At 40.9% G+C, this 24,985-nt stretch overlaps 1 protein-coding gene across 22 annotated transcripts in view; it reads right to left on the bottom strand.

Moving 5' to 3' along the window:
* SOX6 (SRY-box transcription factor 6) overlaps positions 1–24,985 on the bottom strand; it is a 561,796-nt gene that overhangs the window by 25,071 nt on the left and 511,740 nt on the right. For all 22 annotated transcript variants that reach the window (XM_072985711.2, XM_078383897.1, XM_078383892.1 and 19 more), the window contains one exon: positions 17,298–17,406. In XM_072985711.2, coding sequence (XP_072841812.1) covers positions 17,298–17,406 — 109 coding nt within the window. The remainder of the gene's footprint in view (positions 1–17,297; positions 17,407–24,985) is intronic.

The raw sequence follows: 24,985 nt of genomic DNA, 5'->3' as shown, positions 1-24,985 counted from the left end.
ACAAAATATAGAATGTAACAGAGTGGAGCTGCATTTTTAAAAAAAATATATATAGCACTTGTGATACTCTGAACAGGCATTAAGGCAGAGAAGCCGTCTATTTTTCCTGTTACAGACTCCATTCTCTCAAAACATCAACAAGAAGAACCAAAGGGAATTCCCTAAGGTCAACTCTGAGGAAACATAAACCTCTAATTCAATAAACTCTGCTACTGCACTGAAAAAGGCCTTATTATTGCAACATCCATATGGAGTCAATTGGACATTAATGACTAATCAATCCCTCCCCTTTCTATTCTACTTATAGTGTCACAAACCATGTTTAGATTAGACCATTTCCTGCTTAGGATCGCTCAAGATGTCTTTTGTTCTTCCAGGGCTGCTCTGATGGAGGCGGCTTAAACAAACACACAGCCCAAGTGGCACAGGAGTTATAAACTGCCATATGTGAATGAACAAAGGGGCCATACTAAAGCCTTTTGTGGTATTTGTTAATGTTTTTCATCTGAGCTTAAAAAGACCTAATGACTTTGCGGTGAGCTGATGCATGTGGCTCGTGGCTTTGCAAAATGAAGGAAATTCTAGCCACTTAGATTTCAGCATATATTTTCCACTGTTTCTGAAGCTCAATTTTGATGGCAATGCATTTACTGTTGTCATAGAATTACATTTGTTTTACACTGGCATATATGACTCCCCCTCTGCCCCACCCTTTTTGTTCTTGAGAATAGGTTCTTTCATAGAGAGGGAAACATTATACCCACAGAATTATTCTGCTTTTGACTGTTTGGAAAGCAGAAATCAAAATTATTTTCCTCCAAGTTAAAGAAGGTTTAAAGCATTTTAAATATCTGTCACACATCCGCAGTTTCTATTAGTGGTGGTAGTGGGGGAGGGGAATAATTATTTTACTAAATTGTAGAACTACTTTCTCACTCAAACCATCCAGAAATATCCAGCTCCATAAACACTAAAGGAATTTTGTATGGGTTACTGATGCACACTGTCCTTTTTCATAAACAAGCTGAGATTTCCTGAATATAATTAAAAGTAAAAGTAATTTTTATTCAGATTATGTAATACACAGACTTTCTGACTGGCTAATTGTCGATATACTACCTTTCCACCACAAACAGTGTTCATGGCAGTAAGAAGACAGTTTTGAAAGGACTGATCAAAAGCACACCATAAAACAACCAATCCCAACTCAACTGAAAACACAGCAATAAAAGAAGTTGAGAGCAGTAATTGATAGTTGATGGCATGATGTTTAGACCTTTGGTCAGTGACTTGACATGGTTTTCTCGGCTGAACCGCTGATCCGTGGTTCAATGCTCTGCCCTCCACCACCACCCCCATGGGCACTCAGAGGCACCGCCTGGAGGAGGCAAGGTTAAATGCTGCTTTTGAGTGGGCACTCATTGGAGGGGATGTGAGTGTGAAACCACAGATCAGCTGTTCAGTCAGGAGCTGAGCCATGCTAAACTTCCAAATCACATTCTCCTTACTAGCAGGTGATTTTTGGTAGTGAAAGGGTTCCAGTTTTTGCCCTGCAGCGCAACTGACTCACATCTATGTTTCATTGAACAGCAGATGTGCGAGCCTCAGGATCAAAGCAGAAACTCTTGGGTTACTGGCAATTTACTGATGGGAATGTCATTGGGCAGGAGGAGATTGCTGCTTTCATCCCAGGCCTCACATAACTGGTGTGTAATGAGTCTTGAGTTGAGCAAGCTCTTTAACTATAAAACCTTTCCTTCAGGTGATGTCATCACCATTATGCAGGTGTAATATATAGAACAGGATTTTGGCTAATCAGTGGTTTCAAAAGCTGCCAAGAAGTCCAAATTCCAGGAAAAATTATCTAGCAAAGTATTCACTGTAAATGGACCATCAATGGACTATTATCACACATGGACCTACGGTGTCTATGGTGGTAAAATAATTTTGTCTATAATGTTTCACATAAATTGGCCATAACAAGAAATCAGCCAGTCAGTACTGTAGCCCCATGTTGGTCAAACTTGCTCAAAATTCCTGCCAATCTCATGCAGATCACCTACAAAAAAACCACATTTTGACAATAGGCTCCCTAGTAACATATAGTTAGAGTTGTAATGATAAACCAGCAGCATTACTGATTCCTACTGGATGCATTTATGTAATCAAGCACCTTTCAGAGTCAATTTATACAATGCAGTATCACTGGTGGCAAGAAAACGCCACTGTCTAAATAGTTGTGGGGTTTTTTAAATGACTACATAAACTTGCAAAATATTTGTTTCTCTCACAGGTAATACATGCTCTGAAATAAATACAATAATGATTATATGAAGATTTTGAGCTACTTTCTGGTATACCAGTCACCCAAAGGCAAAACGGGGGAGTGGACTGATGGTTGTAACTTTAGACCAGCTGATAACCAAGATTTTCTGGTTCTATCTATCTATCTATCTATCTATCTATCTATCTATCTATCTATCTATCTATCTATCTATCTATCTATCTATCTATCTATCTATCTATCTATCTATCTATCTATCTATCTATCTATCTATCTATCTATCTATATCTATCTATCTATCTATCTAACTAACTAACTAACTAACTAACTAACTAACTAACTAACTAACTAACTAACTAACTAACTGTGGCAACCCCAGACCTACTGGAGTATCCCACCCTGTAGTTATGCTGCCACCAACCATTCCCTATAAGGAGTCACACAGACCAGGAATGGATTTTAATAAACAAAAGAACAAGGTTTATTGAAACAACAAACAGGGTAAATAAAAGAATCAGGTAAATAGGAAACTGGAACGTGGCATAGTCCTAATCATATACATACAACAGATTGGTTCCCACTGAACACTTTAAGGTAACGCACAGACCCTGAACCTATCAGTTCTGGCTACCTAGATAGAAACCTGAACCTATCAGGTATGTACTAACTGACAAACAGTTGTACCCAGTCTGACACACAGACTCCAACTCTTCTTCTCCACACCAGCTCCAAATATATATACAGTACAGCTCCTCCCCCCTGATGTCCCGCCTTCCACTCCCCATAGGATGGAACTTTCCCTCCAAACCCATGACAGACAGGTACCATCAGTGCTGTATGTGACACCTCCCCTCTTTATAAGTTGTTTTGCAGGGGAAAAGCTAAAGTGCTTTTCTCCAAAAAAACAACCAGGATCAAAACACAAAAGAGTTATACAATATCATACAATCCCATAACCCATACTTACTCACTCTAGGTCAAACGTATCACTTATGCATTTAAACATTAATATTTGCAATACATTAAGTTACCTTTATTAATACAAACTAAGCCTGTTCAATAAACAGGTACATTTAACTTTTGGTCACCAAAATATACATAGTCCATGGTTCCTTCGCCGTCTTCACTCGTCGGGTCTTCTTGACAAGGCGTCAGCAACACAGTTCATTGACCCTCTGACCACCTTCACTTCAAAGTCATAATCTTGCAGGTTTAAAGCCCACTTCATAAGTTTACCATTATGGGTTTTCATTGTCTTTAACCACTGCAGTGGTGAGTGGTCAGTGCACAGAACAAAATGTCTTCCCCAGATGTAAGGTTTCGCCTTCTGAATTGTGTATACTATGGCCAGGCACTCCTTTTCCACGGTTGCCAAATGTCTCTCACCTTTCTGGAGTTTCCTACTCAGGTAGGACACTGGATGCTGGTCACCATTTTCATCCTCCTGGCAAAGAACTGCTCCTACCCCGCTGTTAGACGCATCGGTGTAGATGATGAACTCCCGGTCGAAGTCGGGAGCACGCAGCACTAGATAATGGATGAGCGCCTCCTTCAACCTCCGGAACGCCTCCTCACAGTCGCTGGTCCACGGTATGCGGTCATCAGTCTTCTTCCGCGTCAGATCGGTCAGCGGAGTCGCCATCTCGCTAAACCTCGGGATGAACTTTCTGTAGTAGCCCACCAACCCAAGAAATGATTTGACTTTTTTCTTGGTGTTGGGTCTGGGCCAATCACGAACGGCTTCTATCTTGGCCTCTAGGGGTTTGATCACTCCTCCCCCTACTATGTGACCCAAGTATTTTATTTCTGGGCTACCCAGCTGACACTTGCTTGCCTTTACTGTTAGCCCTGCTGCACTTAACCTCTGCAGCACTATCTCCAGGTGTTTCAGGTGATCTTCCCAGGTATTACTGAAGATCCCTATATCGTCAATGTAGGCCACAGTAAAGTCACTGAGCCCTGCTAAGGTCTGGTCCATCAGCCTTTGGAATGTGGCTGGTGTATTTCTGAGACCAAAACTAAGGACTCTAAACTCATATAGACCGAAAGGGCTGCAAAATGCGGTCTTTTCCTGATCTATAAGGTAGTTCAGATCCGACATCTTGGAAATGACCCTGTATGGTCCTGCCCATTTGACCTGCAGTTTGTTCTCTTTGCAGGGCCTAAGCCAAAGCACTTCCTCCCCTGGGTTAAAGTGCCTCTCCCTGGCTTTCTGGTCATACCAGGTTTTCTGTCTGACCTTCTGAGCTTGCAGGTTTTCTGCTGCTAGCTCTAGGTTTCTCTTCAGGTCATTCATTAAAGTGTCTATATACGTCACAACATCTTGTGGGTCACCCTGGGTGATCTGCTCCCAATTCTGTTTGATTAAATCAAGTGGACCTTTTACTTTTCTCCCAAACAAAAGTTCAAACGGACTGAACCCGGTACTGGCTTGGGGCACTGATCGATAAGCAAACAAAAGGGATTGCAGCTTCTGGTCCCAATTGTTTGGATTCTCTGCCAAGTAAGCCCTAATCATGCGCATCAGAGTCCCATTGAACTTCTCCGTTAACCCATTACTTTCGGGGTGATAGGCAGTGGTTTCCTTGTGTTTAATTCCACAGATTTGCCATAACCGTTTCATGAGCTTTGATGTAAACGATGTGCCCAAATCTGTGATTATTTCTGAGGCAAATCCCATCCTGGACATATACCCCACCAAGGCATCTGCCACTGTGTTAGTTTCGATGTTAGTCAAGGGAATGGCTTCGGGGTACCTCGTGGCATGGTCCACAATGGTGAGAATGAACTGGTTCCCCCTCTTTGTGGCCTTGGGCAAAGGTCCCACAATATCCACTCCTATACATTTGAACGGGGTGTCAATCACAGGCAAAGGGCACAACTTCGCTTTGGTCCTGTCACGGTTATTCCCCTGCCTCTGACACACATCACATTGTTTACAGAACTCCTTGATCTGCTTCCCTATTTCAGGCCAGTAAAATTTTTGTGTGATTCTCTGCTGTGTTTTGTTCACCCCTAAGTGCGCAGCAAACATGTCAGAGTGTCCCCTTTGTAAGATCATGGGGCGATACTTTTCAGGTACCACTAGCTGACTTCTGATCCCATCTCCCCCTTTTGAGATATTCATCAGGGTCTCCCTATATAAAATTCCCTTTTTCTCGCGAAATCTCGCTGGGGTTTCAGGTGTTAGCTGGGTGGCTGTCACCTTTTCAAAACACTTTCGGAGAGTGGCGTCTGCTTTTTGCTCTTGGCCAAATTTGCTGTCCGTGGCTAAGGTTTCTGCCACAGCTTCGGGACTACCCTGATCTGCTTCAGCCTCGGGCTCTTTAGTACCCCCCTGAACTGTCCCCGTGGTAGCTTGTGAGCGTGTAATCACTAGCACCCGTTTCACATGTTCAGCCAGGTCATTTCCCACGAGCACGGCTGCTGGCAGAGTCGATGAAATCGCTAGCCGCCAAACTCCCCTCCAGCCTTGAAAGCTCACAGGTACCTCAGCTACTGGCAGTGAGATCACCTGCCCCTCAATCCCTACCACCTTCAGGCTCTCATTTGGGATTATATACTTCCTAGGAATAATGTCTGGATGGCACAGGGTCACCTGGGAACAAGTATCCCTTAGCCCCCTATACTGATGGTCAAGTATTCCTACGTCCACCCCTGCGGTCTCAAACAATTGCGAATCTGTCCTCACTAGTAAGCAGCGCTTGACCTCCACAAGAGGACCATTTTCCCCAGCCTGATAAGCAGATGTAACTGTTCCAGATTGAGTAGCCATGGCAACAGGCTCCCTCAGTGGCAAGGAGCTTTGCTCTGTCTGGACACAGAACACAGCTTTTGGCTTGGTTCCACTCAAATCATGAGGCAAATTTCCCTTTAGCTGCTTTAATTTCTCACACTCTGAGATTAGATGGCCCTTTCCTTGACAGAAATAACATTTTCTGCTGTACTTGGAGTCTTTCTCATCTGGTTTTTGTTTTCCCTCCAAAATCTGAGGTCTTGGTGGTTTCATATCCGAGGGCTTCCCTTCAACATGGGCCCCTCCCCCTTGCTGGTTTTTCCCTGGTCCCTGAGAGTACCTGCTGTAGGTTTCTTTGGGCTTACCCACAGATTTCCCCTCAGCACCTAAGGGCTTCCTTATTTGGGAAATAAAATCTGCGATCTCTGCCGCTTCTGTCACCGATTTAGGTTTCCTCTCCCTCACATGGAACTTTAGTTCCCCATGCAGGACTGAATAAAATTGTTCCAGCGCTATCAGGTCTTTGAGCTGCTGGAAGGTCTCTGTCCCCTCCTGAGACAGCCATTTCTCTAGCAACCTCACCAGTTGGGCCCCCACTTGGGTAAAAGTCTGCTCTGGTTTTTTTGTGAGTGACCTGAATCTTTGCCTCAGCTGTTCAGCATTTATCCCATGCCGGGCAAACACCAGTTTTTTAAACTCAGCGAAGTCCTTCAGCAGTTCCACTGGCATCTCTGCATAGACTTCCGCCAGGCTGCCACTGATTAAAGATCGCATAATAGTCATCTTCTCAGTTTCCCTTACTGAGAAGTCCACAAACGCTCTTTCCACGAGGGAAAAGAACACCTCAGGGCAATCTCCCTTGTGGTACACAGGGAATTTCTTCAGGTCAGTTTTAGACAGGCTGCCTTCCCCATTCCCTGGGTTCCCCTCATTATTATTGTTATTCCTATTTCTACTCATTATCTCCAGCTTCTTCAGCTCAAACGCCATTTTTTCTAACTCAAATTGTCTTTGTTTCTCCCTTTCCCTTTCCTGTTTCTCTTCCCTTTCCATTTCAAATTGTTTCATCCTAAATTCATGCTGTTGGGCTAGGAGCATTTTTCTGAGTTCTGAGGTCAGTTCTCCCGTGCTCTCATCCTGCACTGAGCCAAATTCCTCCTCAGAATCTTGTTCTCCCTGTGGTTCTCTCACTTCCCCCATTTCTGCCATTTGGCTTCGAGTCAAGGGCATAATCCCCCCAGAACAGGCTGCCTTCAAAAGTCACACCTCAAAATAAAACGACGACTTTTTTCCTTTTGCCTCAGAAACAGCCTTCTATAGACTGCTGCTGTCCCTCCAGCACCAACTTGCAACTGTTGCCAGACAGAATCCACCCCCTCTGCTAGGCCTCTCAGCAGACAGGCTAGATCACTGTTACTTCACGCAGCTTTGCCTCAGCCCTTTCCCGCCAAAACGGGTTGCCTCAGAGCTCCCTAATCTAGTCCCCCAATCTGAGTTTGCACGTTCTTCCACTAGCCTACCTCCCCGTGAGGTAAGCCTAGAAGATTACCTACGCGCCCTCAGATTTTCCCTGACTAGACCCCCCTTGCTCTGGGCACACTTGCCAAGGCTTTGCTGGACCACTGGACAACTGGACCAGTCGTATCCCACACGCTGGACACCAATCAATGTGGCAACCCCAGACCTACTAGAGTATCCCACCCTGTAATTATGCTGCCACCAACCATTCCCTATAAGGAGTCACACAGACCAGGAATGGATTTTAATAAACAAAAGAACAAGGTTTATTGAAACAACAAACAGGGTAAATAAAAGAATCAGGTAAATAGGAAACTGGAACGTGGCATAGTCCTAATCATATACATACAACAGATTGGTTCCCACTGAACACTTTAAGGTAACGCACAGACCCTGAACCTATCAGTTCTGGCTACCTAGATAGAAACCTGAACCTATCAGGTATGTACTAACTGACAAACAGTTGTACCCAGTCTGACACACAGACTCCAACTCTTCTTCTCCACACCAGCTCCAAATATATATACAGTACAGCTCCTCCCCCCTGATGTCCCGCCTTCCACTCCCCATAGGATGGAACTTTCCCTCCAAACCCATGACAGACAGGTACCATCAGTGCTGTATGTGACACTAACTAACTAATTAACTTATATGCCGTCTACTCTACCTAAAGGTTTCTGGGCAGCTTAAAACAATTAAAATACAATTAAAATGCAATAAAGATAAGACAATTAAAATACTATTCATGTACAATACACTAAAAATATAAAGTATAAAAAAATAAACACTACTGAAATGTAGCCACCCACTTTACCTCATATTGAAATTTAGCCAGCCAGCTCACCTCACCACTGAAAGAGAACCACTTGCCTTATCTCATTTTTACCTCTTGGAGCCACTCACTTAACTTCATCTTGTGGGACACCTGTCTTGGATAATAAACTCAGAGTAGGAATAACTAGACATGGAAGGAGCAACCTGGCCCCAAATCTGGAAGGGCAGGTGGTATTCCAAGGAATGGGGACTCATGTTGAGAAACTCACTGTCAAGTTGGGCTTAAATTGCACCGGTGATTCAGCTTGGACTTGACATAGGCTGATTTTTTTTCACTGACTCTGACTCAGACTCAACTCGCGATTAGGAACTCTCCCTCCCTTCCTTCCTTCCTTTTTTTTGGGGGGGGGGGAGAGCTTGTTTTTAATAGGGACTCAGATTTGGGACTCAGACCCAAAGACTCACCAACATTCCTGGGTGTTTCAGCACCCCCTTCAAAACTTTACCCACAGTCTGCAAGAGATCGTCTATCTTCTTTACCCAATTCAACAAACAGCTGTAAAATATCTAATGCCAGAAAAGGCCTTGCAATTCCACAAAAAGGCACAATCCAAGCTCTCATTGCTGTGTTTTGTAACAAGTTACAGATAACTAAATATTAAAAATAATATTTTCCAGAAATAGCTGCCAAGTGTTATCTAGAGACGTAGAGCTTTGTGGTTTTGAACTACAACTCCCAGGCAGCACGATGCACATGATTATTCCACTCCGGAAGGCGATCACATATCAGTGACAAAAAAAAAGTGACACAAGTAATGGTTAAGAACAGAATTAACATTCCTACATAAATATAACTGTTGGGCAGGGCAAAAGAACATCTATTACTGTGATACTGAGAATGCCAGTACTGTATTCTCTTAAAGTCATTGGCCAGCTACAGTTGGTACACAGCCTATGGGAAAGTACTTCACTATGATCAATTGGCAGATGCAGCCTCAGAGCTGAACTAGTCATTATGCTCAGTATGCTGTAACAGAAGGTTACTATAGAATTAGCAGCAAACTTCCCATTCCAGAAGCTATGCTTCTGCCTGGTGGAACTCCTTTAAGATTCTCTGGATCTCCAGAAATAAAAACTCTCTTCTTATGACATGACAAAGAGACCTGGCTTTCTAACTGCCCAAGATCAGAAGTCTGACCAGCGTAAGGAAATGCAATAGCTGCCCTTTATGGGGTGTAGCACCTTTGAAGTGTGTTGTTGGCAGTAAGGGAAATAGTTCTGACTGTGAATCTGAGGATAAGCCTCAGTACAGCTCCCTTGTGATCTTTTATCTGAAACATTTTAAAATTGTAATACTAATTTTAACAAATATTAGGGAGTCATTTAAAAAAAGAGAGATACAGAAGGAACTGAGGGCAAAATGGCCAAGGGCCTGTCTTTCAGCATTCCTTCTGGAAATATTTCTTTGTCTTCAAATGGCTTTTTTCCTCTTTTATATTATCCATCTTTCTACTCTCAACTCTCACAAATATTTATCTGTGACAGGTATGAGAGATTTTCCCACCTCCCATATTTTATGAATCATTGCCACAAAAGCAGATGCTTTGTCATACATGTATGTTGCGCTGTTTATATCTCAACAGAATCGGGTGTTAAATGTTACCTCATGGTTTTGGATTCTGTTGGCAAGCTGCTATAACTGATCAACACAGATCAGAGTGTCTGTTTCCCTCTCCTCTCTCCTTTTCTTTCTTTCTTTCTTCTGGCAGACCCAGCTTTTTTGTCTTGTCAAAGGAATTATTTTATTTTCTTTATTAGTTTTATATACCACCCATCAAAACGTGTCTACTCTGGGTGGTTTACATATAATATAAAAAATAAACTAAGATAAAATCCAAGTTAATCACAGAATCTAAGGTGGGGAAAGAGGAGGAGGAGGAGGAGGAGGAGGAGGAGAAGAAAGAAAGAAAGAAAGAAAGAAAGAAAGAAAGAAAGAAAGAAAGAAAGAAAGAAAGAAAGAAAGAAAGAAAGAAAGAAAGAAAGAAAGGAAGGAAGGAAGGAAGGAAGGAAGGAAGGAAGGAAGGAAGGAAGGAAGGAAGAAAGAAAGAAAGAAAGAAAGAAAGAAAGAAAGAAAGAAAGAAAGAAAGAAAGAAAGAAAGAAAGAAAGAAAGAAAGAAAAACAGACAGACAGACAGACAGACAGACAGACGGACAGACAGACAGAAAGGAAAATAGGCTAGGTAAAAGCTGTAGGTAAGACCTCCCTGTATAGCCATGTCTACAGGTCAGTCTTGAAGGCCCTCAGCAAGGGAGCCAGGTGGATCTCAACAGGTAGGTTGTTCCATAGGTGAGGGACCACTGCTGAGAAGGCCCAATTTTTAGTTTTTTCCCATCGGACCTCTCCTGGCGTTAGGTCCCTCAGCCACCCAGCCTGACTGGAACATGATATGGGTAGTACTGGGTGGAAGAAGGTGCTCTGCCAGATATAGAGGGCCTAAACCATTAAGGGCTTTGTATGTAATGGTTAGAACCTTGAAATCAATGCGGATAGGTAGCCAGTGAGGGGTGGGGCTGCATCCATTGTGGAACGGCCTCAAAGCAGCATCTAAGGGACAGAACAACATCCTCTGGAGATGGAAAAAAAAGGAGATGTAGAGCTGGGTGTCATCAGCATATTGGTGACACGAAGCCCAACATCCCTGGATGACCGCCCCCAACAGCCTCATATAGATGTTAAACAGCATTGGGGAGATTATCGAACCCTGCGGGACCCCACAATTGAGGGACCATGGGGCCGAGACACTCTCCCCAAGCTGACCTTTCCAGGAGGATACCGTGGTCAGCTGTATCAAAGGTGGCTATTAAGGAGGACGAGCAAGGACATTTTGCCCCTGTCAGTCTCCCTAAGTAGGTTATCCTGCAGGGCGACCAATGCTGTTTCTGTGCTGTGGCACGGCCTGAAGCCCGACTGAAATGGATCCAGGATATCGGTTTCATCTAAGAGAGCCTGAAGCGCTCTTGAAATTGTTTTTCAAAATGGAATTCCACTTGCTTGACTCTCACACAGGAAGTATAAATGACTTCAGCATCTTCTTCCACTAATGCTGTACAATATATGCACCAATGATAACTGCTATTCACATCATAGATTTCTGGGCACATACTGTTTCCTGATCAGAGGTTTATATATGTTTCTATTTAAACATTTTTATCCATACGGTACCAGGATTATTGGGATTTTAAAATTAAATCTAGGACATCTAGTTATGTGTTTCACTTTTTATGACTGGACCATGGAGACCACCTAACAGTGGGATACTGAAGTGCCAACTGACACCTTGAGGTTGTCAGCCTAGAGTGATGGGGATGGAAAATACTGGCAGTCTTTAGAATTTATGGCCACATTTTACATGCCTGTCTATCACTACATATGAGAATACAAGCATCAGTTCTATGAGAAAACTCCATGCTCTCTCACAGCATAAAAAAGGTTTTTAAAAAAACCCAGATCACTGGTGAGCAGAAAAGAAACTCTGGGAATAATCACATGGACATACAGCTTGCATTTTGAACTGCTTGTGGCATAGTTTGGTGCAAGCTATTTCCTGTAACTCACACAACATATGGGCAATAGTGCTCAGCCTGATCCCAGTCCATGCCCAAGTTGAACATTTCTGGTCCAGTGTGGGGCTACTACTTCTTGAGGCCTGGTGGAAGCCATTTCTTGATGGGCAGTGACCCTTCCCCGTGAGACGACACACACATCTTTCTCGCTGCCTGATCATACCCTCTGCCTCTTATATTTTGATTGAATAATTTTTCAGTCCCTTCTTGTGTTATACTCCACATGCTAGGATGTTCGTGATCATTTATTCTTGTATATTTTGCCAACAGTGGCAAAACATCTGATGAAATGGGCTGCAATCCGTGAAAGTTTATGAAACCTCTCTCTCCTCCACATCCCTCTCAAGCATCACAAGGCCCTTGCTGCACAACTATTTCCTTAGAAATGTTAGCATCGTTGAAGAGCACAACTATAGCTAAAAATGGAAAGGAAAAATGGGGAAGTTGTTCTCAAATAAGTTTAGCATCTCTATTAAAACCTCATCTGAATTTAGTGATGCAAATTGTGCCCTGGTTCATCCTCATTTGAGAAGAGGGCATGGTGTTTTTCCCATAGGTCTCAAGAGAGAATTTGATATTTGTGAGACTAAACCATTTGTCAGTGGGAAGAGAATTATTGAAAAGTGAAGGGAGAATCCAGATAGATAAACATACACTCAGGGAATGTTCCTCTCTTATGAAGTATCTTCATCACATTGTTGTCACATGGAGCAGTGTGGAGCACTGACATGTTAAGTCACTGTGACGCTTGACCACTCCCTCTTTCCTGAGCAGTTTCCCAGATTCCAAACGAATCATTAGATTTCTTAGAAGAAAACACATCAAACAAATGCCACATGATTGTTACCTGAATGTCAATGTTCCTCTTTAAAATAAAATTTAAAAACCTAAACTAGCATATGAGAATCATGAGAAGTGCTAAACCAGTCAATATAACAATCAAAGATAAAAACTAAAGTTTGTTTTTTCAATCATGTTGGAAAAGACTATCTATTTATTTATTTATTTATTTATTTATTTATTTATTTATTTATTTATTTATTTATTTATTTAATATCCCGCCTATCTGGTCGGTTAAGACCACTCTAGGCGGCTAAAATTACTACTTGTGTTTAATACAGAGCCAGATATGCAGGTCATTTGAAAAACAAAGGCAGAGGCCAAACCCTTTTTTTTCTTACATTTACCTGGGAGAACCCTGACAGACCGGTGAGAGGGCATCTGCAGAGCATAACACCTGCTAAATGGGGAGAAACTTCCAAAACTGTAGGAGCTATGTAGGGAAATCCTCTGCCCTGCACAGCCAGAATCACAGCAGATAAAGAGGGAAGAAGATCCACAAAATGAAGGGACAATATAAAAGAAATCAGAAGAAAAACGAATGGATTTCTAATGCAATGTAATACAATTATGAAATGCAACATGCAGTGCAGAACAATCTGAATCAAAGTATCAGGTGAAATTATAATATTCAAAGTTATCAACAGTTAAGCCTTCATAAAATACAGCATTTGCCCATATCCCTCATCAGAGGTCTAGTTGAATCTATGTTCTCAGCCATTTAGCAGCCTATAGCCTAAATACTGGGAAAGAAAAACATACAGCTAGCTATTCCAAAGAACAAGTTCCTGAAGACTCATGGAAATGTGCAGGAAAATTGATTCAAGGAAATTCAAATGGAAAAAACAGAATCAAAATCAAAATAAAATAAAGGAGTGAAGACTGGACATCACTTGTCCATTCACTCAGAGCAGTCCACAGACCCAGTCTAAATGATAATTAGTTTGTTTGTATCTGTCCTTATCCCTCTCCATGGACCATAACGATCAGGGTACTGGCAAAAAGTTAGATATCCATGAACTGTTAAACCGATTCCATTTACTTCTCCAAGGTCACTATAAAATAATTGTATCATTATACTCATTACTTATGTTTTTTTATCTGCAGATTTTAAAAAAGCACAGCCTAACCAACTAACTAAACATCCTACATGTTTAGAAATTCTTCCTAAATGGAAAAACAATAATATTATTTTTCAGAAGGAAGCTATGTCTTAATATTTTAAAATTAAAATAAAATTTCTATTTATTCAGTGGAATTTATCAGAGCAGGAAGGATAATTACAGGACATGGACATTTGTATTTCATATGCTGTTCAGATTTTTAAAATTCAATATGCAATCGTTTGTCCTCCGTATATGTTAATGAGGCTAATTGTTGGAACCACTTTACAGGCCTTTGGGCAAAAGACTACATGACAGAAACGAATGATAAGAGCCCCAAACAACATTTTCTCATGTTAGGTCATCTCTAAACCATATATATATATATATATATATATATAAGAATATTTAATTTTAATTTGCATTAATGGGCCTGACATATATTGATTGAAGACTGCATGTTTAAATCTACTACATAATACTATGAAATCCATCCAAACTTCTGTCTGAGACTCATATTAGAGTCAAATAAATGGTCTTTCAGCACTTATCATTATATAATTTTTCCCTATAAAAGAAAACACTTAGAAGCCAAACTCCGGTCAATTGCCAAAGTACTGCAGACATGCTGAAAACAAATCAAAAATACAACCTAGTGCGATTAGCTATTTATGATCCAGGCAGCTCCATCCTAACAGTAAACTACTGTTATTACCTTCCAAGAATTTTCTGGACTATCATTCCTATCAATCCTAGCCAGAACAGTCAACAGCAGGGGCTGATAGAAGTTGCCATCTATCAGCGTCAGGAGGGCCATACATTCCCGACTCTGTATTATACACTTTAATATCTACTTAAAAGCAAACCAGCAGGCTTGCTCCTGGATACCTGCCAGCTCCTGTTCCAAAATCAATAGATATCTTCATTTAGCTCTTCCATCTAGAGACATGAATCTGTTGCCATCATTAAGTAACCTGAACCCGTTCATGAAATCAGGTTGTGAGATAAGAAGTATGTTGCGACTGTCATAGTGGCTCTGGACAGAAAATAGTTTTGCTGCATTCCTTACCGAACACAAAGGATATCAAAATTTGAAGTGACCGGATGGGCTTTTGCGCACTGGATCAAAATATTTTGCTGCCCAAAATGATGGAAAAGATGGCATTCAAGGAAAAAAAGCCCAAGAGACTAACAATGGAATTGTATTTCAGTGCTAGTGAAAGGAGCCTTGTGGCACAGTGGTTAAATTGCAGTACTGTAGTGAAGACTGCTCATAACCTTAAGTCAATCCTGATGGGCTCAAGGTTGACTCAACTTTCCATCTTTCTGAGATTGGCTCATGACGGCAGCACATTACTGTTGAGCAAAGAGGAAAGTCAGGCTTCATGGCACCCACAGTTCTATTCTCAGACAGACAGGATCAAAGAGCAACAGTTGGAGAATCCACTGTCCTCTCCCCACCATCCATTACTACAAGTAGTTGCCTCATTGTACCTAATGACAGGGCCATCCCATGATGTTACAGCCATCAAAGTATTAAGTCATATGTAAAGGAAATGTGGAGGGATGAGAGAAGAAACAGAATAAATCTAGGGAAGCCCCACAAAGCGAAAAGGGACATCTTCTGTTCTCTTTATTCTGCACTGCATGCGATATACAAAGTGTTTACCATTCCCTTCTTCTGGGGGCATCCTGGGACTGTGAAGCTTGCCCAAGACTACACAGGCCGGCCCCTATAGGACCCGGAGTGGGGAACTGAACTCCCAACCTCTGGCTCCACAGCCAAATACCTAACTCACTGAGCTATGTAGCCAGCTTTATTGTTGTTTGGTCATTAAGTCTTGTCTGGTAAAGGTTCCCCTTGACATTTAATTCAGTCATGTCTGACTCTAGGGGGCAGTGCTCATCCCTGTTTCCAAGCCACAGAGCCGGCGTTTTTGTCCGAAGACAATCTTCTGTGGTCACGTGGCCAGTGCGACTTAGACACGGAACGCTGTTACCTTCCCACCGCGGTGGTAGCTATTTATCTACTCGCATTTGCATGCTTTCGAACAGCAAACGCTGGGACAAGCAACAGAAGCTCACTCCATCGCGTGGATTTGATCTTACAACTGCTGGTCTTTTGACCTTGCAGCACAGAGGCTTCTGCGGTTTAACCCACAGCGCCACCATGTCCCACCAGCTTAGGTCACCTCAAAAGAAGAAGGAAAGAATGAGGTGGAAATACATTTCTACATTGTTGTTGGCTTGTTTATTTTTTATTTTTGTTACTCTATTATTCTGCCAAGCTCCACTAACCAAAAACGGTTCAAAAAATTAAAATTTGATATCATTTCTGTCCAAGTGAAAATTTTAAACTGAAATAAGGTCAATTCAGTCTCTTATCAACAATATGAACTGTCAAGAAATTAAAGGCTTTTAGCTGATTAATGCTATTGTTTTAAACTGATCAGTCCAAGCAACTAATTAAAATAAACAAGACAGTATGCAGTCTTTGGCCACTGAAATCAATGGGAACACTTCCACCAGTTTCAATAGAATCCAGACTGTAACCTATAAACTGTCAATGGACATAATGTTTTCATGAAAACAACATATCCCCTTAACTGACCAGTAAAGCTGCTAGCATGGTATATCCTTTCATGCTGTACATATCTAGTGAAAACATCACTGTAATTAATTCGGAATTAATCAATGAACTGAATAATCCACTTCCTTACTCTTTTCTTTCTTTCATAATAATAACAACAATAATATATATCAAAACGTGCTGTAGGGTGCATTGGAATATCCAGGAGCCATACTTACTGGCTCCTGAATATTGCCCATATGTGTGTAAATACTCAGTTGCAAACTCTCATTATACAGTTCAACTCACTTATTGCCACTCCTCAACAGCCATTTCTATCCAGGATAGCAGAGGGTGGCAGTGTTGGGGCTGATCATGTGGACAGTGACAACAGGCAGATATCTTCTCTTTATATCCTCCAAGTCATATGCACATTTAATTGTTTGTGTGAATGTTTCCACAGTAACACAAAGAAGGGGCTCATAATATGGCTGTAAGTATATCTTCCTCCAACTCAAGAAGCCCCACGTATCTGTGAGTCACCTTGCCCAGCATTTCAGGAGTCATGTAAGCAGTTAAAATGTATCTATCATTTGGCTGAGGTAGCATGCAAAATGACTTGGGCACAGCTTTATGAGAAGAGTTGAAGCTGAGTGTAAATAATGCATATTGAATGACACCATTTTAAAACCAGGACTTACACTTGTACATGTCACTAAAATCTATGGAAAATGCCTCAAAGCTGTGCATGGGGACTTAGCTGCACAATGCTCATTTAAAGCATCCAACTTTAAAGTGCTGAAAGAAAGCAATGCTCAGTGACTCAGTAGATTTGTAACAGCAACTCACCCTCTGCATCTTCTGGCCTTGTAAGATCAATGACTCCTGGGCCTAGTTTTCCATCTTCACTTGGCTTCCCTGATAGCTGTGGGCCTAAATTCTCAAAGCGTGTTCTTTCCTGGCAAAGAGAAAGGACAATAGTAGTCTAGTCATGTTTGCATATCTGAACATGTTCATTTGATATTGCTCTAGTCACGTGTTACTCTTCTCTTGTTCACCCCCTGGCTTTCATTTTTCTGTTTTGTCATCACTGATGATCTGTCAGTCCTCCCATGACTTTGCCTTCCATCACTGCCTTATCCACTTGACTGAAACTACATGCAATAAGGTTAGGTGCTTCTCTGGCTAATATTACTATAGATGATGAAGCACCTGGTAATACTAAGAATTTTAAAAATGATGGATTTCTAGGAAGGAAGGAAGGAAGGAAGGAAGGAAGGAAGGAAGGAAGGAAGCAAGCAAGCAAGCAAGCAAGCAAGCAAGCAAGCAAGCAAGCAAGCAAGCAAGGAAAATTTATAGGCTTCAGTTCACAGTTTAGAGTCTAAAATCTAATTTTTGAAGTGAAGTATTTAGAAAATAATCCTCACAGAAAATTGCCCCATGAGGTTAATATAAAGCTATATACTGAATTGTGGAAGAGATTGTCACTCTCGAATTGGCCTTCTCAGCCATACTAGACGCTGTTCCAAGACCTCCATACAGAGCACGTTACCATAGTCTCTCGAGACTGAAGGATGCCTACACAGATATACTGAATCTGCAAGCTAGTTCACAAGTTATTTTGAAATTCTTACTGTGATAGATTCTTACTGTGCCCATTTCCTGTGCTGCTAATTGTATAATGGGAAGCCCATATGGGAGGTATACATAAGCAAGACAATTGCTTCCCATGCCAACATTGTTGGTTGCAGGGAAGCCCTACTTCCAGTGTAAAAGTAACCCTATGAGACACTGCCTGCATATCATCTCCCAATTACACAGAACCATAGGATAATTAAATTGGAAGAGGCCTATAAGACTGAGACCAACTCCCTGCTCAATGCAGGATTCCAAATCAAAGTAGATCTGATGCATAGTTGTCTAGTTTTCTCTTGAATGCCTCCAGCATTGAAGTGTTCACCTCCTTCTGATGTAATTGGTTCCATTGTTGTACTGCTTTAACAGTTAAGAATTTTTTTCCTGATATTCAGCCTAGTACATACAATAATGTAGAAAGAAATGTATAGTAATAGCAATGCTACCCCACATGATCTTCTAGGTTCACTGCATTTATCACAGACAGAAAATCCTCAACCACCATGGCTTCAAACCAGAACTGTGCTAGCAATTCAATTCATTGCAGCAATTCAATTTCTAGTTCCTACACATGGGTGTGTGGCGTTTGAAGTTAGCCTTACAGATATGGTGGATTGCCAAAAAGACAAATAAATGAGAGCTAGATCCAGTCAAACTTGGGAGAAGCCAGATAAATTACAGGAAGCCAGATTTTGGTTGAATACCAGGAACACATCCTGTTAGAGCAGTACGACAGTAGAACCTTGAGAGGTGGTGAATGCTACAACACTGGAGGCATTCAAGAGAAACGTAGACAACCACCTGGCAGCTATCCTTCTGCCTTGAGCAGGGGGTTGGACTTGATGGCTTTATAGGCGTCTTCTAACTTCACTATTCTCTAATTCTCTAGACATAAAGATATGTACACTTAGGCTATTGTGCTTTGAGCACATCATGAGAAGCTAAAATTCACTGGAAAAGACAACAACAACAACAACATCAACAATGTGCCATCAAGTCAGTTCTGACTTATGGTGACTCTGTTCAGGATATTCTAGGTAGGGAATACTCAAAAGTGGGTGCCCTGGGACTGTGCAGATTGCCCAAGGCATTGCAGGCTGGCTTTACTCTCAGGAGGCACAGTGGGGCTTAGGTATCTGGCTCTGCAGCCAGATACCTAAGCCATTGAGCTACTTAGTGAGCTGGAAAAGACAACAAGGCTAGGAGAAGTGGGACACAGTCATGGAAGAGGAAGACTCAACATAATATGGACTGACTCAAGAGAAATACTGACGGGCCTTATTTCACAAGACCTGTGCAGTGTTGTTAACGCTAGGATCTTTTGAAGGTTCTTATGTTATAGAGTCACCATAAGTCTTAAAAAACTCGGCAGCACAATGCAGCAATGCAGAAGAACCCTTCACAAGGCCAGAAGCCGGCCTGTATCAAGAAGAGACCTTTCAGTTGTAGAAAGCATTCCACAGATCAAACTCTAAAGTGCTTATTTTCTTCAGTGGGCAGAATCCAGTTGTTTCTGCTGCTTATACAACAGTCCATTGTGTGTGAGAGGTCATGCTCGCACATGGGGGTATTAATGTACCTCTTTTGCAAGCAGAAACTCCATTGCCTTAACCAGGGCTTTCCTTGGTTTCTACAACTGAAAGCTGGAAAAAAAGGGGAGCACTACACTCATGCGGAATTATGCTCCATGACTCTAAACATGTCAAAGTATTCTGAACTACTGGTGGTCCTTGAAGTGAAACTTTAAACAATCCATTATAGCTGTCTGAAGTAGGAGAGGTACCAGTATTGGGATGTAGTTGAAAAGGATTAAAACAGAAACTACAATGAAGCAACTGTGAATAGTTAAACCTTGCTCTAGATTTCATAAATTAGCTTATCAGAAAGATGTTGGTGTTTGAGAAATGCTAGAATTCAGAATGTGAAGAGGACTTTCCATTAAAACTTCCTACTAATTTAATGGAAAACATCACCAGTGGCACAAGCACTATCCCACTCTTAGAGACACGTGCTTGCATTGGAACCCTTGAGAAAACACAAGTCTGATTTTTATGCAAGAGACTTTCAAAGACAAGTATTTCAAAGAAGGAATAGTAGATGACAGAAATGGTGCTATTATTTTGTCTAGGAATTCGAACTGAACCTCAATGGGAATTTTTAAAAAGAGAGCAAGAAGAAAAGATAAGGACATTGCTTCTTCCTAGAAAAACATAATATTTTTGAGTGCTGGTAAGCCGGAACAAAACAGTCATGAAAACAGTGTGTGCATTAACAGGACCTTCAAAATACGAAAGGACAGGGGCCTTATAACAATATGCCAGCATTCTATTCTTTCACAATCATAGCTCTGTTGAAACTTCATATTGTACCAAAGTGTTAAATGGTTATCATTAATTTATTGTTCTCAAGAAAAAAACACGACATGTTTTCCCTTATGTGTTGTTGGTACTTCTTAACACTGAACTTGGCATTGTGTTGTGAATGAACAAAATGCTGTTCATTGCTGTGAAACAATACTAAATGTCATGTCATCTTCAATTTTCAGACATGAAATACCTGCTTTTAATTTTGTGAACAGTTTCTGTACTGTGTACTTGATGCATTATGCAGCAGAAGAGTGCAGAGTGCTGTTCATTCTATTGTTCAATGACCTAGTTCTGTGCTGAGTGTGTTAGACACTAGAAAGAAAACAGTACAATTTCCCACCCACCCCCACCCCGAAAAATGTCTAAGGATCATGGCATTGCTTTAAAAACTAAGTGGTGAGTTATTCGAAGAACAGCTCTGAATCATTTGCTCTAACCTGTGAATATTGGTGATATTTACTAAAAATTTCTGTAACAAAAGTTGTAGGAAGTGGTTGTTCTGGGTTTTTTGGGCTCTTTGGCCGTGTTCTGAAGGTTGTTCTTCCTAACGTTTCGTCAATCTCTGTGGCCAGCATCTTCAGAGGACAGCACATCTTCAGAGGATAGAGTGCTGTCCTCTGAAGATGCCGGCCACAGAGACTGGTGAAACGTCAGGAAGAACAACCTTCAGAACATGACCAAAGAGCCCGAAAAACCCAGAACAACCATTAGATCCCGGCCATGAAAGCCTTCACGAATATATAGTTGTAGGAAGCTTTTATATTCCTAACGTGGAACCAGTCAAAATGAAAAGAGCAACGTGATACCAAACCAATATCCACTGAACATAAGAAGAGGCCTAATAGCCATTGAACAAAATAAGAGACCTGCTGGATTAGACACTTATCCAGGATCCTTTTCAATGCATCTGAAAAAAACCACAAGACTTGAAGTTCACCAAAAGTTGGTATTAAAATGCATGATTCCTCTATTTCCCGAGGTACTATTTTTATTTTCTTTCTTTCTTTCTTTGCTTCAAACTGCAGGTTTCTTTTTAGAGTAAAAACTTCCAAAGCAGCATAGTGAAAAACATAGAAAACATAGAAACGGAAACAATAAAACCAAAGATCAATAATTAATGCTAACAACGTATGGAACAGCTCCAGTAAAATCCTATAATAATCAGGTGCACAATGGCTTGGGTGCCTAGGAATGGACCTGTTACTGCTTGGTAAAACCGATAAAAAGTACTTATACACAGCTTTACCCAAGGGGACATTTATGGCCGTTACAGTAATTGGCTGAATCATGCTTAAATATGTTACATTGGCGGATATGTGAGTATCGCTGAGTTCTCAGGAAGCACATGGGGTGCTACTGCACCCAGCATCATGGCAACCAGGATCCAGAGATTCGCTTGCCAGCATGAGGGGTGCATGGTGGGGTAGCCTTGTATGCTGCCTGTCTAAGTTCTAGAGGATTGTAATGTCTGGCAGATGGGGAGGCTTTTCCCAGTTTTAGACAGGTTGGGACTCGCCTGTTTGAGGGTTAGGGAAGGGGTGAGGCATAAGGAGTACCTCTGGTGGCTGCCCCAGGAACCTGCTCTATGTTCAGGTCCCTCGGCAGGTTGAGGGTGGTTAAAATTGTGTAATAAAATGTGGCCCTAGCTAAGTCCATCATCTGTGTCCGTCTCTTTATTTCAGGAGTGGGTGGGCAATGAGATCTGGAGTGCAGAACAAGAGAATGTTACAAGCTGCTGTCATGTACTACAAAACATATTTTCGCAGTGATAATAATCATAATCATGTGCCATCAAATCAATATTTTTTTTCAGGGTTTTCCAGGTAGAGAATCCTCAGAAGTCGTTTATCATTCCCTTCTTCCTGGGACTGTGCAGCTTGCCCAAGGCCACACAGGCTGGCTCTGCTCACAGGAGGCATGGTGTGGAACTGGACTCTCAAGTCTCTGGCTCTGCATCCAAATACCTAAACCACTGAGTTGTCCAGCCAGCTATTGAGGCTTTATACCATGTAATTATAAAAATAACTAAAACATTTAAAGTAGTTATGCAGAAGAGGTAGATTTACCCCTCATTATATTATAGCCATAGTGCCTTACGTATGCTTCAGTTTTTGCAGGAAAAGTGCAAGGTTAAATTACAAGTGGCAAGTTACTTCCAAAACTTAGATTTGACCCTGCATGGCTAGAGGAAAAGAATGATTGTCCCCCTCATAGTCACTCATATTTTAAAATGTAAGAGATAAATTAGCGTTCTTTTTTTTTTTTTTAGTGTTTCTACTTGGAAGATAATTGGCATTTTCTACACTATGTTTCTGTTCTTCAAATATTTTCATTTAAAATCGTTCCATAAAGTGTGCTAATGTGAAACCTGCAATTTTCATGGCAAAAAAAAAAATAATCTTACTTGTGTGGAGAAGGGTGGGTATGAGAAAAACAGAGCTTCATTTTAAAAATATATATATAACAGAACCTTCTATATATCAATATGCACATTTGAAGTATCCTTCTAGTCATTCATTCCCTTTGATTTTCACCAGAAAATATTCTGTGTTAAAAAGAAAGTTTCTGAAAGAATATCAATATTTTGACATTGAAAGAGAAAAGGGAAAATTACATGATAAGGCACAGAAGATGTAAGGAAGAGAAGCACATGGTAATAATACCTAAAAGAACAGAGGTGAATTTATGATTCTGTGATACGGTGCAATGTTTCGTCCTTCTAAGGTACGTTGACAATTCTGCATGTATTTTCCTTCTTAAAAGTATACTTCACAACAATAGTTCCTAATTTTAACAGGAAAGTAGTGAAGAGAAAAAAAATATCTATTACAATATTAATCATGAATACAGATGCAAGTGTTCTATTTCAAACATATAAATGTATACATCCACAGAAGTACATTCATAAATTGTTATTCTGTATCAAATTTATCAAATGTACATCATTTGAATGCATACACATGTATATGGAGTAATTGATGCCCATTGAATCACCATTCAAAATCACACAAGATTTTTCAAAATAAAATTATATCTCCATTCTCTCAACCCCTTGTTGAGAAAACACTGGAATTACTTCTGTTTGTATAAAACTAATCTACTTTCTGTAGACCAGGGTGGACAACTTGAACACATCTGGGGCCACTTAGAAGATACAAAATGCAGGGGGGTGGGGAGAGGAGACTGGTAGCTTTCTCTCTTCCTGCTCCAAAATTGTGGTGCTCCCTCCCACAGGAGGCCAAACTGGCCTCATCTTTGCTCTCCTTCCACAAGCAAGCAAAGACCCTTCTCTTCAGGTAGGCCTTTTCTCCAACAAATGGCTGCCTATGATGAGAGCTTTTAAAAACAAGGTGGTATGTCTTTTTATTTTCAATACATGTTACAATTGGTTTTAAACTGTTTTAGGTTTAGTTACTTTTTAATGTTTAATTGCTTTTATGTTTTAGTTTTTAATACTGATGGTTTTAAAACGCTGGGCATTTTTAAGAAACAACTAAAAACATTGATGTATAGGCGGGCCTTCCCAACAGAAAACCCTTGACGATCTTTTTTCTTATTCTGTTCTTTATTATTATTATTTTTTTATTTAAGTTTCTGCTGTAAAGTTTTAAAATTACATTGTTGTTTTTACTGTAAGCCGCCTAGAGTGGTCTAATATGATCAGATAGGCGGGATAGAAATAAAATAAATAAATAAATAAATAAATAAATAAATAAATAAATAAATAATACTGTAAGCTGCCTTGGGTCCTATTGGGGAGAAGGGAAGCCTATAAACAAGAATAATGAATGAAATGAAATGAAAAACTCCAACTTGCAAAAGTAGGTATTTTGTAATATCAACTTCGGGAAGGGGTCTGTGACCTTTTAAAAATGTGAATCTTCACTCCTGGTGATTTTGGGGACTTGCAATTCATCTTTTTTTGCCAGGGAAGGAAGATATGTTGGAGACCTTAGGGCTACCTTAGGGCTACCAAAGAGTCACAGAGGGCTGGATGCCATCCCAGGGCTTCATTGCCCACCCAGGCTCCAGGCATAAGGCTCTAGTAATTATATCTGCAGTTAGGAATTTTCCACAAATATGCCTACTAACGAAGATGGAGTTCTTAGAAAAGCAAGAGTCCTAAAACATTTTTAAGGATCACAATATTGTTCTAAGTACAAATCAGACTCTTTTGACTATTTGGGTACACAGGAAATTTTTTCATTCCTTCTTCAAAGGTGGAGAGGTGTCAGCACACCAGGGACAGGATTCATTTTGCTAACAGCCAAACCTTCATTTTCCATTCAGTGACACGATTAGACACTTATTTATGCATTGTCAGGCACAAACATGCAGGCAGCATAAAAGTTATTGAAAAAAATTAAAGCCTGCTTCGCTGTGTCGCAGGACTGTTGGCTAAGTGCTTTGAAATGATGATGTATGAGTTAGATGTTGCATATTAAATAAAGATATTTAAATGATAAAGCTCCCTTTAGTGAGCATTGATAAATGATAAATGTTCTAGGCCACAAACTTACACCATCCGTCATGTTC

The sequence above is a fragment of the Pogona vitticeps genome, chromosome 1, assembly GCF_051106095.1.
Source record: "Pogona vitticeps strain Pit_001003342236 chromosome 1, PviZW2.1, whole genome shotgun sequence".
Taxonomy (NCBI): Eukaryota; Metazoa; Chordata; class Lepidosauria; order Squamata; family Agamidae; genus Pogona; species Pogona vitticeps.
The sequence above is the reverse complement of the archived record's forward strand: the minus strand, read 5'-3'. Positions and strand labels throughout refer to the sequence as shown.